This window comes from Megascapheus bottae, chromosome X, assembly GCF_031878675.1.
Source record: "Megascapheus bottae isolate mThoBot1 chromosome X, mThoBot2.hap1, whole genome shotgun sequence".
NCBI classification, from domain to species: Eukaryota; Metazoa; Chordata; class Mammalia; order Rodentia; family Geomyidae; genus Megascapheus; species Megascapheus bottae.
Window position 1 is genome coordinate 79,447,727 of NC_143547.1, and position 13,359 is coordinate 79,461,085.

At 37.3% G+C, this 13,359-nt stretch overlaps 1 protein-coding gene across 2 annotated transcripts in view; it reads left to right on the top strand.

Annotated features, from left to right (window-relative positions):
- Dock11 (dedicator of cytokinesis 11) overlaps positions 1 to 13,359 on the top strand; it is a 199,470-nt gene that overhangs the window by 37,853 nt on the left and 148,258 nt on the right. For both annotated transcript variants that reach the window (XM_090325778.1, XM_090325779.1), the window contains exons 2-4: positions 10,129 to 10,245; positions 11,715 to 11,804; positions 12,431 to 12,513. In XM_090325778.1, coding sequence (XP_090181904.1) covers positions 10,129 to 10,245; positions 11,715 to 11,804; positions 12,431 to 12,513 — 290 coding nt within the window. The remainder of the gene's footprint in view (positions 1 to 10,128; positions 10,246 to 11,714; positions 11,805 to 12,430; positions 12,514 to 13,359) is intronic.

Sequence of the window (13,359 nt, forward strand, 5' to 3'; positions counted from 1 at the left end):
TGGTACCAAGGAATCGAACCTGGGTCTTCGTGCATGCTAGGCGAGTACTACCACTAGGCCAAACTCCCAGCCAAATTCTTTGATTTGATGGAAAGCCATTATGTACAGCCAAGTACATATGATTCTTCCTGCAAACAATTGCATGCTAAGATAGAAGAATATTCCAATTTTTAAAGGGCCACTTATCATTCTTTAAGTTTATTCAAGCATCTTTTTATTTTTTACCTCATTTGTCTTACTTTAAGTTATTTAAGCACTTGTTAGCTTCCACTAAAGTACAAAGGCCACAGCCAGTTTTCCTACCTTAAAACTAGCACGTTAAAATTTATAATTATTGGGGCCGGGAGTTTGGCCTAGTGGTAGAGTGCTTGCCTAGCATGCATGAAGACCCGGGTTCGATTCCTCAGTACCACATACATAGAAAAAAAATGGAGTGGTGCTGTGGCTCAAGTGGTAGAGCTCTAGCCTTGAGAAAGCCCAAGGATAGTGCCCAGGTTCTGAGTTCAAGGCCAGGACTGGAAAAAAAATATTAATTATTGAGTACAATGAAGTTTAGGGTAGAGAGTTCATCACTATTCTGTTTTCTCATCTGTAGATAATGTAGATTATTTTTGAATTGCCTGTAAGGAGAAACATTTGTTAACTAAATGTAAACTAATCGTAATAGCATGTATATACTCTTTATTTTTGATTGTTTTGAAAACAAATTCTCTATTAGGTTTTAATTTAAATTTTATTAACAGGATGATATATAGAGGAGTTACAATTACATCCATAAAGTTGTGAATACATTACCTCTTAAACATTGTTACCCCTTCCCATCTTTATTCCCCACTTCCCTCTCCCATCCCCTCCCAAGTTGTAAAGTTCATTTCCAAGATATTGTCTTGTCAATATTGCTGTTACACTGATTCTTCCTGTCTCATCATCTTATTTTTTCCTTTCCCTTTCCTGATTTAAATAAATAAATCTTTCAAGGTTTTTAAAGTACAGTTATCTCAATAAGCAGCTAACTCATCTTGGAAGTAATGTGACATTTAAAAATGTCTTTCCTATGCCAAAACTCTAAAATGGAAAAAAATATAGGTATTTTTTCCTCCAGGTTTCTGTTATGTTTTTAAACCTTTGAAATATCATTTTTCTGATTCATGGAACAGCAAGTTGTCATTCCTAAGTTAAAGCTCGAAACTAAAAATTAATTCTGAAAGTGCCAGCAATTACTTGCCATTTTGGCTTAGAATATTTTGGCAAATGTTTGAGATTGATTTCTGTTCAGTTGGTTATCCCTATGAACCACGAAAGCTTTCTGGCTTTGTCATTCTCATGGCTGTCTGCTAGGTTCTGTGAAATATATTGAGATGAATTAGACATGGTCCCTTGACAATATCTTACTGCTGTGATTTTTTTTGTAATTTGATTCTTACTCACTTGAAGCTGAATCTGCCAACTTCTTTCTCAAAAGTAAAAGATGTAAGGTGCTAATCCCTATCCACTGAAGGCAAATGCTAAATTGGAAGCAACAGCTTAGATATGTAAAACTTATCCTCTGTTGTTGCTGTATCTGATTTTGGTACCTGGTACATTGTGTGTGTGTGTGTGTGTGTGTGTGTGTGTGTGTGTGTGTGTGTGTGTGTGTGTGTGTGTGTGTACTTATTTGAATTAGGGAAGGGAGGGGGAAAAACAAGATGATGAGACAAAGGACAACGAATGAACCAGTGCAACAGGATATGTTGGAAATGAAATCTACAACTTGGGAAGGGTAGGGGGAGAGAAAGTGGGAGAAAAACATGGGAATGGGTGGTGCGGGAGCACTTCCTAGTGGTAGAGTGATTGCCTAGCATGTCTGAAGCCCTGGGTTCAATTCCTTGGTACTACATACACAGCAAAAGGGAAAAGTAGTGCTGTGGCTCAAGTGATAGAGTGCTAGCCTTGAGAAAGCCCAAGGACAGTACCCAAGCCATGAGTTCAAACCCTAGGACTGACAAAAAACAAAAAAAAAACATGGGACGGAGTAACAATGTTCAAGAAATAATTTACTCACTACCTTTCTCATGTAACTGTAACCCTTCTATACATCACTCTCATAATAAAAATAAATTTAAAAAAAGAAATGCAAAACTCCTTATCCAATTACAGGAATTGGCTATCGAAGTCATCCCAGTGAGTGGGGAAGGCAAGATCTCGCCTTGGTAAACAGGGTTGCATAGTCAAGTTTTAGAAAAATTGTAAAATGAAAAGTCCATCTAATTAACTAAAACAAGAGTCAGCAAATTCTGTTATTTTTTTCTGTGGGGGAGGTGCATGCACGCACGCACGCACATGCGCGCACACACACATGACCATTATGTAGTTTGAATGTAGGTTCTGGGTGCTGTCTCTTTGCTTTTCTGCTAAAAACTAGCACTGTACCAATTGAGCTACACTCTATCTCTGGCTTTTTGGATGCTTAATTTAGATAAAAATCTCACAAACTTTTCTGTCTGTGATGGCTTTGAACCATGATCCTCAGATCTTAGCCTCCTGAGTATATATGATTATAGGCAAAAGCTACTGGTGCCTATCTGAAATACTTTATTTCTGTTGAATTTAAGAGCATATAGGCTTACATGTGCCATGGTTAAGAGCACTGGCTCTGAAGTCCATCAGAATATATATGTGTATGTATGCATATATATGTATGTATGTGTACATCCACACACGCATACATGCATGTATGTATGCATATATATGTATGCACGAGCACGTATCTACATATATGTATGTGTATGCATATATGTGCATGTATGCATATATGTGTGTATGTGTGTATACATAGATTACATATATGTATGTAGCATGAGTTTATGCTACAATAAATATTACATCTGTGGGTTTGTGAATTAGAGATTGGGCTCTTTCAAGAGTAATGGTAGCTGAAGGATGGGTTAAGAAAAAACATGGTCTAGGAGTTTGATGAGAGTATGCCTTTTTCCCTTTGCTGTTTGCTTTAAGAAAGGTCAGCATCTTGAATGCAATTTGCACTTGGATTCTTATGCCAAGATTTCTCCAGAAAAACAGTCTTTGTAAAATGCGTTTGTGTCTATGTTGCCAAATTGTGTTGTAGTAAATTGAAAAGATAGTCTATCCAGTGTGGAAGGTTCCTAGTAGAGAGGAGGGAGAGAAAAGACATAGTAGTCAGAAGTAGTCATGTTTAGAAAAGATAGGATCATAACAAAAGAAAATACCTTTTTTTTTTTGCCAGTCATGAATCTTGAACTCAGCCTGGGCACTGTCTCTGAGTTTCATTTGCTCAAGGCTAGCACTCTTCCAGTTGAACCACAGCACCACTTCTGGCTTTTTTTTGGTGTATATGGGACAAAGGAATTGAACCCAGGGCTTCATGCATGCTAGGCAAGCACTTTGCCACTAAGCCACATTCCCAGCCCAGCAAATACCTTTTATTTGAATGTTATAAAAAAAGTTTCTTATAGTCATGCTCCTTTGTTACCACACCATAGAAGCTATGCCCCTTCCTAGAAATTTCTGATTACTACTGGTTTTATTTTGACATGTTAACACATTTGTTTGTATCTTGACACATTTCTTTTGATAGCCTCACATCCTCTGATCTTGCAGAGTTTCTGAGTGAAAGTAGAAGACAAGAAATGTCTGAGACCACATATTGCCCTACAGTGAAATTCTTGTGATTCATGTCAAGGGAATGGATGGACTCCAATGCTGTAGTGTGCAAGATCTGTACATTTGCATTGGAGGAAGAAGCTGTGGCTGTCGGCAGATGTGATACAAGTGCTGGAGTCAAGTGGGGCTTCAAGCTATCACAGCTTCACTGAGCAACTCAGTCATCTCAGTGTAGCTTCCTTCCTCATAAAGCTACAAGATTCTTAAGGGCATAATCTGCTTTATATCATTTTCACATTATCAAGGGTAGCACAAGGCTTAGACCTCAGTAGGGACTCAATAAATATGTCTTTTACTGAACTCACTTTGTTTTGTGAACTGCCAGAAATGATATGCTCCAGTAGCCATTCTGAATGCAAAGTATTATTTTAAGATAATCTCTGCAGAAAGTATTCTAAACTCTTCTGAGCATCTGAAACCAAATGGCACCTAAATGACTAGGCGGGGCTGGAGGAAGTCCCAAGTAAGAAGGGTAGAGAGATGATGGAAAGCAAAACTCACCATTTTTTTAATATGCTACTTTTCTATGACTGTTATTTTTCATTAAATCAACACTGCTTAGCTACCATTAAACTGTAGCCTGAGCTGGCCACCCATGGCTCAGTCCTGTAATCCTAGCTATTCAGAAGACTGAGCTATGAGGATCACAGTTCAAATCCAACAAGGGCATGTTCTCCTAATCTCCAATTAACCACCAAAAAGCAGAAGTGGAGCTGTGACTCACATGGTAGAGTAGTAACCTGGTGCAAAAAAAAATGAGCTCAGGGACAGTGCCAAGGTCCTGATTTCAAACCCTAGGATATGAACCAAGGGGGAAAAAACCCCAACAACCGTATAGCCTGGCCACAGTACTACAAAATATGAGCTTCTGAGTTTTGGGGCAAAATAATTTGCTTAAACCAGTTGTTGCCATGTCTCCTTCTTGAACTGAAGTTTGACTTGGAACATGGAATGAGGGGGCTGGTAGGATTGTTGGTGCAGGGATGTTTGAGAATTGGCCCTGTGCCTCATTGCTAAGCTTTCTGTCTGCTTTCTGCTCTCCAATGTGATAAAAAAGGGAGTCTATGAAGCCAGTGTTCCCTTTAGACTTGCAGAAGAGACATTCTTCAAATTCTTAAGAAGAACAAGTTTCTAAAGTAAAAGATTTACCAGTAAACCAATGATCTTTGATGTAATACCTACGCAAAAAAAGGAAGAAGAAGAAAAGAACCTAGGCTAATTTTGCATTGTTTATAGAAAAATATGTGATTTTAATTGTTTTTTTAATCTCATTTTTAAATTGTGGAGTTACATTCCTTTTCTGTGTATGGGCTAATACTTGGGCTTGAACTCAGGGCTTCACACTCTTGCTAGTCTGTTTTGCCCATGATTAGCACTCTACCATTTGAGCTACACCTCTACTTCTAGCTATTTGTTGGTTATGTTGATAAAGTGTCTCATTGATTTGTCTTCCCTAGTTGACGTGAAATCAGGATTCTCAGATCTCAACTTCCTGAGTAGCTCTGATTATAGCCACTGGCTTATGGTTATACCTCTAATAATGGCATGATTATCAGCTCTGTTTTGCTTTGTTTTGTTTTGTTTTTAACTACATCAGTGAGTAAGTGGTTGAGTTCATGTATGCACGCATGTACATATTTACATATTTATTTTTAGATTATAAGTATAGTTTAATATTTGGTTAAAATGGTAAAAGATTAGTCATTCTGTATAGGAATCACCACAGAATTAGACAGTCTTAAGTGATGATGTTATTGGGACTCTCACTTAGGATTTATGTTTTTCTTGCCTTTGGGCCAACAAGTAGACTGTTTATATGGATGGCTTTCCTTTATCTTTCTTTCTTTTTTTAATGCTGATCCTGGGGCTTGAACTCAGGACCTGGGAGCTGTTCCTGAGCTTCTTATGCTCCAAACCAGTGCTGCCACAGCTCTATTTCTGGCTTTTTCCTTCCTTTCTTTGGTGAATTAGTTGGAAATAAGAATCTCATGGATTTTCATGCCTGGGATGGTTTTGAACTGCAGTTCTCAGATCTCAGCTTCCTGAATAGCTAGGATTATAGGTGTGTGCCACTGGTACCCACTTTCAAATGACTTTTCTTTTGTGAACTTGTCCTTTCCCCTTGTTGTGGAAATCCAAACATTTTCTCAGTTTGTAGAATTGTTTATTTCTACCAAGCTTTAGGATGTAGACATGTAACTCCACTGAGAGTTGGACCTTCGTGGCCTAAGGAGATGAACCATATTCCCTTAATCAACATTTTAATATTATATTTAACAAGGGATTAGAAAAATACTAGTTTATTCTCCTTGTTAGGAGTACATATAAAACTTTTTTTTCCAACAAATATATTTCAAGGAAGGTATTTGATTTGAAGAAAGTGATTTGATTTGAAGAAAGTGTGGTTCTTTGTCACACACCAATCTCACTTTGCTGTCTGGAAATGACATGCCCCTAGTGGCCATTTTGAGTGCAAAGAGTTATTTTAAGATAACTCTCTAGAGCAAGCACTCAGAACTCTGCTACCAGCATTGTGTATCAATCATACAAAGAAGTCTGGTTTGTAAAACACTGCCAAGAAAGAAAGGATGGGGTAGAAGATCTGAGTGTGGGGTTAGGTGTGTAAGGTCAATAGAGCATATATTAAACACATATACAGTTCTGACTCCCATCTCCAATACTGCAGGAAAACAACAATAACAACAACAACCACTACGTTTGGATCCTAATTCTGTTAATAAAATGGACAGATGAATTTAGGCCACTATAACCATTTCTCACATATATGGTTGAAATCATGGTATTTTTCTTATCTACTTGACAAGAAACAGGTTACAATGTATATGAAAGTGTTAAGGCTGCAAAATGATCTTTAAATGAATGAACCAAGATGAATCAACCATTATTACTTCCAAATTATTTAAAGAGAGCTCAGGACTCAGAGAATGAGAACTTTCAAAGACAGATCGTTTTGTTTTGTTTTCTTTTCTCCATGGTGAAAACTGAGTAGGTTCCAATTTTGAGTTGATGGTTTTCCTGTCACTACTTAAGAAGAAAAGACTGAAACATATGCTTGCTTCTCTTCAGATTGTCTAAATGCCTTGCTTTTTACTTGCCACTGAGATGGAACTGTATAGAAATAGATGGTGGAGCCTCGCTATTATTTGAATGATTATAAAGTCATATTTTATCCTTATAGGTTTCTGAAGTTATAAAAAAGTGTCTTTGCAATCTGAAAGAAAGGGTAAATCGCATGCCTGGGAGAAAAATCCCTTTTGAATGTGATAAAAGCTTTACTTAGGATAGCCATGTGAAATCTAATAATAGGATGACAAAGGTGAATAGGAAAGTTAAGTAAAGGTTATGTTCTAGACTGCTGGGAAGAACCTTATTAAATTATGATAATTGCACATAGCAAAGCTTTCCCCTGGCTCTGATATTAGCAGTTCATAAATGAAGGAAATGTAATGCTTCAGTTCCTTTTCCCTTTTTTCTTATAGAGGTGAAATTGGATTCACAGGTCCAGGTCTTCTATTAGGAAATATTTCCTGGGATTTAGAATAGCCCATCTTTTCTGCAGTCAGGCTACGCCTGATGAACAAAAATAGAAATGGAAACCCAGAAGGTTTAGTTTAATTAGTTTTAAATGAATTCTGGAATCTTATTTGCTTATTTGCTTTTTGGAAGTAGTGCAGCTTGAACTCAAGGCCTGGGCTTCGCCCCTGAGATTTTTTTTGCTCAGGGCTAGAGCTTTACCACTTTGAGCCACAGTCCAGCTTCTTGTTTCCTGGTGGTTAATAGGAGATTAAAAAAATACGGTCTCATGGAGAACTGGGAATGTGGCTTTGTGGTAGAATGCTTGCCTAGCATGCATGAAGCCCTGGGTTTGATTCCTCAGTACCATATAAATAGAAAAAAAACCCACAGAAATGGCACTGTGGCTCAAGTGGTATAGTGCTAGCCATGAGCAAAAGAAGCTTGGGACAGTGTCTAGGCCCTGAGTTCAAGCCCCAGGACTGACACTCACACACAAAAAAAGATACTCACACAAAATTTTCCTGCCTGGCCTGGCTTTGAACCATAATCTTTAGGTCTCAGCCTCTTGAGTTGCTAGGATTACAGGTGTGAGCCACCAGCACCTGGTGGGATCTCTTTTTATATATGACCTTCAAAACATGGAGATCTAGTCTCATTTTATGAGCTATATGCTGTACACTTATACATCTGATTCATTTGGCAAGTGCCCTCCTGTGTTGAAGAGCTGTGTTAGAGAGCTGAAGAAATATTTTCTCCCTTGATTACCTAATTGAACTAGGTACTTGTAAAATTATAGTAAAGAGAAGTTAGTAGATGCCAATTCAATAGATCGAACATTGAGTCTGAGGATTGTTTTTTGTTCTCTGTACTGGGAGGGTAGTTGGCACAAAACACAACACTTAAAATTAAGTTCAGGCCTCAAAATAAGGCATAATTCATTCAACTTTGAGAAGCTCAGTACAGACTCTTGGGAGGTAAAGATGCTATTGGTTTCCTTCCATTTGGGTCCCTGGATGGGTATGACACAGAGAAGTCAGGTTTTCCTATTAGAAAACCTCTGTGTTCCCCAAATAGTATGTGTTTCTTCTATTTTAGCTCTTTTTGTACTTGTATTCACAAGTGATTTGATTTACTCTCCTAGGTCAACAAATCTAAATGTAAGTCTTGAAGACAAGTATATCTTTGTCAGGATCATTTAGATTGGTTTAACACTGATTTTCATTGGTTAGAGTGGTTTACTTTAATCTTTCTAAGTAATCTTACAAAAGGATCTCTGAGATGCCCTTAAGATATGGAACTTGGATATAACTATGACCTCTTGTAAACGATCTACACAAATCATTCTCAAGGGGCTATGAGTATTTAGTATATTGGACAATGCTTCAAATACTGTGTACACAAATATAACTCCATTCCCACTATGGTATTAGGTTCTAATGTATCTTCTTTGTGTGTGCGCTGGTTCTGGGGCTTAAACTATGGGCTCTATGTTCCCACTGGGCTTTTTTGCTCCTGGCTGGCATTCTACTATTTGAGCCAAACCTACAATCTGGCATTTTACTGCTTAATTGAAGATGAGTTTCATTGGCTTTTCTTAGGCTAGCTTTGAACCGTAATCCTCAGATCCCAGCATCCTGAGTTACTAGATTACAGGTATGAGCCACCAGACCCTGGCTTAACTTCTAATATATCTTATTTTTTAACTTGTAACTGATATACAAAAACATAAGCACTTATTAATGGATACCAGATAATGTTTAATATACGTCTGTTATATAATACTTAAATCATATGCTTCCTCAGATATGATTTTCAGTTCCTGGTGGTGAAGTTTTGATGTTTTAAATTCAGGCTTTATTTATACAATTTTGATTATTCAATTTTAATAAATTTCACTCAAAAATGTCATTCGGCCGGGAGTTTGGCCTAGTGGTAGAGTGCTTGCCTGGCATGTACGAAGACCTGGGTTCGATTCCTCGGTACCACATGTGTAGAAAAAAAAAGCTGGAAGTGGTGCTGAGGCTCAAGTGGTAGAGCTCTAGCCTTGAGAAAGTCCAAGGACAGGACTCAAGCCCTGAGCTCAAGCCCAGGACTGGCAAAAAAAAAATGTCATTATTAGTAATCACTAACATAGAGATTGGGGCGGTATCTCAATGGTAAGAGAGCTTGCTTAATCTGCAGGAGCCCCTGGGTTTGACCCTTAATACTGAAAAAAAGACACTAACAGATGGTTTGAAATATTGTAAATAATCTATGGAGTCATGGTTCCAGTTGAACGTGAATATCTCAGCATTCATTCCACAATTGCCTAGAAGTCCAACCAGAGTGCAGCTGACTTTGCCATTTCAACCTTGGTCCTTTCATGCTCTGCCCACAGGATCCATCATCTCCAGTATTCATATTTTGGAACTTAGTACAATCTTTTGACAATATCCCTAGTGTAGAGAAGATACATGAATGTTGAGTTTATCCTCTGTATTTACATGGTGAGCTATGCATATTCAGGAAATATATAGTATAAAATATGTAGTGGGTTTTTGCTTAAAATTCAGTACATGTTTGTAAGGTAGTAAGATATACAGAATATAGTGCTATTTATTCAGAATTGTTATCTTTAGCAAGAATGGTGGTTGTAGTCATAGCTCAGATGGTAGAACATCAGACAATGTGTGAAACAGTCAGATATGGAGTTCAGATCCTGGTCTTGGATTTAAGGAAAAAAAGCAAGGGGGAAATCTGTGTACACATATGTTTAGTAAAGTGTGTAATTATGAAGAATATTTCTCTGCTGAAAGTGTTGCCTTTATGTATTTATCAATAATGTCTGGAATGCATCTTTAATACACAGTGAGAGAGAGAGAGGAATTTTTCATTTCTGAGTTTGACCACAACTTTTTTTTTGTCTTTAAAAAGGAAAAGGCCAAGGTTGTTGAGCCTCTGGACTATGAAAATGTTATCGCCCAAAGGAAAACACAGATTTACAGTGACCCTCTCAGAGACCTGCTTATGTTCCCCATGGAAGACATATCTGTGAGTTCATAAATACTTTTTTTTAGTTGATCATGAGACTTGAACTCGGGGCAGGGGGGTGGGTGGACTGGGTGCTGTTCCTGAGCTCTTTTGCTCAAGACTAGCACTCTTTTTAATTTTTTTCATTTCAATGTATAGAGGGGTTACAGTTATATTTGCCAGATAGAGGGTGCATTACTTCTCACACATTGATATCCCTTATATTTTTGTTCCCATTTCCCTCCCCCCACCCCCTCCCCTCATTTTTCCCCTCCTATTTGAAATAAACAGGTAAACATCTATATAACAGGTAACAAAGTGGGATACATTAACAATATATGAGTTTAACCAAAGGGCAACACAAGAGAAGGGAGAAAAACATAATACATAAAGACTTAAAGTCACTTATAATTAAGCTCTTGTTTCCATGTCCTGGAGGTCCATTAATTTGGCCTCATCCTATATGGCCTTATGTATCTAGGGTTTGAACTATTGTAATCCTCTGCTAGGAGAATTTTGGATGTGTACTAATTATCATAGATGAGGGAAACCATTGAGCCTATGTTCCTTTGGGGCTGGCTTACTTCACTTAATAAGTTTTTTTTCCAAGTCTTTCCACACAAATGGGGCGATGTCGTTCTTTCTGATGGCGGCATAGAATTCCATTGTGTATAAATACCACAACTTGTTGATCCACTCATCAACTGAGGAGCATCTGGGTTGGTTCCATATCTTTGCTATGGTAAATAGTGCTGCGATGAACATCGTTGTGCTAGTGGATTTAGTGTGTCATTGTTTCTGAACCAATGGGTAAATGCCCAGTAGTGGAATTGCTGGGTTATAGGGAAGCTCTATGTTTAAATCTTTTGAAGAACCACCATACTGCTTTCCTTAGTGGTTGAACGAGTTTATACTCCCACCTACACTGTAGTAGTGATCCCTCCTGGCCACATCCCCGCCAGCATCTGTTGTTGGATTTCTTGACATGGCCGTTCTAACTGGAGTGAGGTGGAATCTCATAGTTGTTTTGATTTGTATTTTTTTTTTATGGCCAGAGATGTTGAGCATTTCTTCATGTGTCTATAGGTGATTCTTATTTCTTCTTCAGAGAAGTCTCTCTTTAAGTCTTTGGCCCATCTTTTAATGGGATGGTTGTTTCTTTGGAGATTTGTTTTGGAGAGATTCATTTTTTAGCTGTATATATATATATATATATATATTTTTTAAATATGAGGCCTTTGTCAAGATTAGCACTCTTGTCCCTTTGAGCCACAGTGCCACTTCCAGTTTTCTGGTGGTTAATTGGAGATAAGAGTTTCAAGGACCTTCCTGTCTGGGCTGGCTTTGAACCATGATCATTAGGTCTCTGTCTCCTGAGATGCTAGGATTACAGGTGTGTGTCAACAGCGTCCATGCTACAAACACTTTCTAGAAGAAATACTGTATTTTCCAAGCCAGTTCTTACAATACGGATGTTCTTTGTCTTCCAGATCTCAGTGATAGGTCGCCAACGGAGAACAGTTCAGTCTACTGTACCAGAAGATGCCGAAAAGAGAGCCCAGAGTTTATTTGTGAAAGAGGTAAAGGGTTCAATGAACACAGAAAGGGAGAAAAAAATATATGCACGGTATATGCATATATATAAAATATATGAAGTATTTGCCTTTTAGTATGAATGGAAAATCAAACTACTGAACTTAATTGACTTACACAAATTTTTTGATATGATACAGAAAATACAGCTTAAACATTTTCACAAGTAGTCTATATTCTTGGGATTTTCCTTTGAATTTGAATATTCCCTGGACTTGCAGTCTGAGTATCCAAATAGGCGTATGAATTGTTGCTTATTTTTACCAGCCGATTCTTCAAAGAAAAATTCATATATCAATATTTCCCAAAACTAATTTAAAAAATTGTCAGTAGTTGGGCACTGGTGGCTCACACCTATAATCCTAGCTACTCAGGAGGTTGAGATCTGAAAATCAAGGTTCAAAGCCAGCTCAGGTAGGAAAGCCATGGGACTCTTATCTCCAGTTAACCACCAGAAAACCAGAAGTAGAACTGTGCTTCAAATTGATAGAACACTAGCCTTGAGCAAAAGAGCTCAACGACAGCACCCATGCCCTGATTTTAATCCCTAGAACTGACAGAAAAAAAAGGAAAAACTTATACTTTTCTGTTATAGATTTCTGTTTTCTTTTAGTGTATTAAAACCTACAGCACAGACTGGCATGTGGTAAACTACAAGTACGAAGAATTCTCTGGGGACTTTCGAATGTTGCCATGGTAAGTTTTGAATTCAAGGGAAACATTTTTCATGAAGAGGACTATTAGTATTATTTACCCTCTTGAAATCTACCTGTGAAAGCTCTTTTATAATTTATAATGAAACAAAACTTCAAGCAAGTGGCATATTTGATAAAGGGCAAATTTGACTAATTGACTATGTTTTAATGTCACTCATTGAAATGCTTTCCAAAATATATGTTTGCCTTTTGACTTTAGTGCATCTACATTGATTATAAAATAATATTCATTGATTCTAGATGATGTAGTAAAGCATTTTTTCAAAAGTGTTAATGAGGAAGTTAGAAAATATGTGATTATAATGTATCTATGACATACAAACCCCCAGCCTAAGTTTGATTATGTTCTAAAATCTAAGTGCCAGTGATTGTATGTAGATATTCCCTTCTTGAATACCTGTTTGTTAAACACGTCATTTGAAATATGATGTAAAAGTCAATGTTAATAAATTCTTTAATTAAAAAAGCAGAAAAAATATTTTAATAAATTTGATGACCCCAAGAATCCCTTGAAAATAAGATCATCTCTATCACAGAGTTGAATTAACGACATGTACACACTGTCTCAGGAGCCAGACCATCAAAGTTCAGATCTTTTTTTGCCACTGACTAGCTAGATGATCTTGGAAAAGACAATCAACCTGTTTGAACTCTCCTTCATTTCTCATCCTCAGTATTGCTAACCTCACAGGATATTATATAAGAAATGTTTTAGGAAAAAATGGAGAAACTAGACATTTGTAGCCTTTTGTAGTTTAAAAGTACTTTTCCAGAGAAGAAAATAACCCTAAGTGTATAAAGCAAAAAGAGAAGGAAGAGTTAGAAT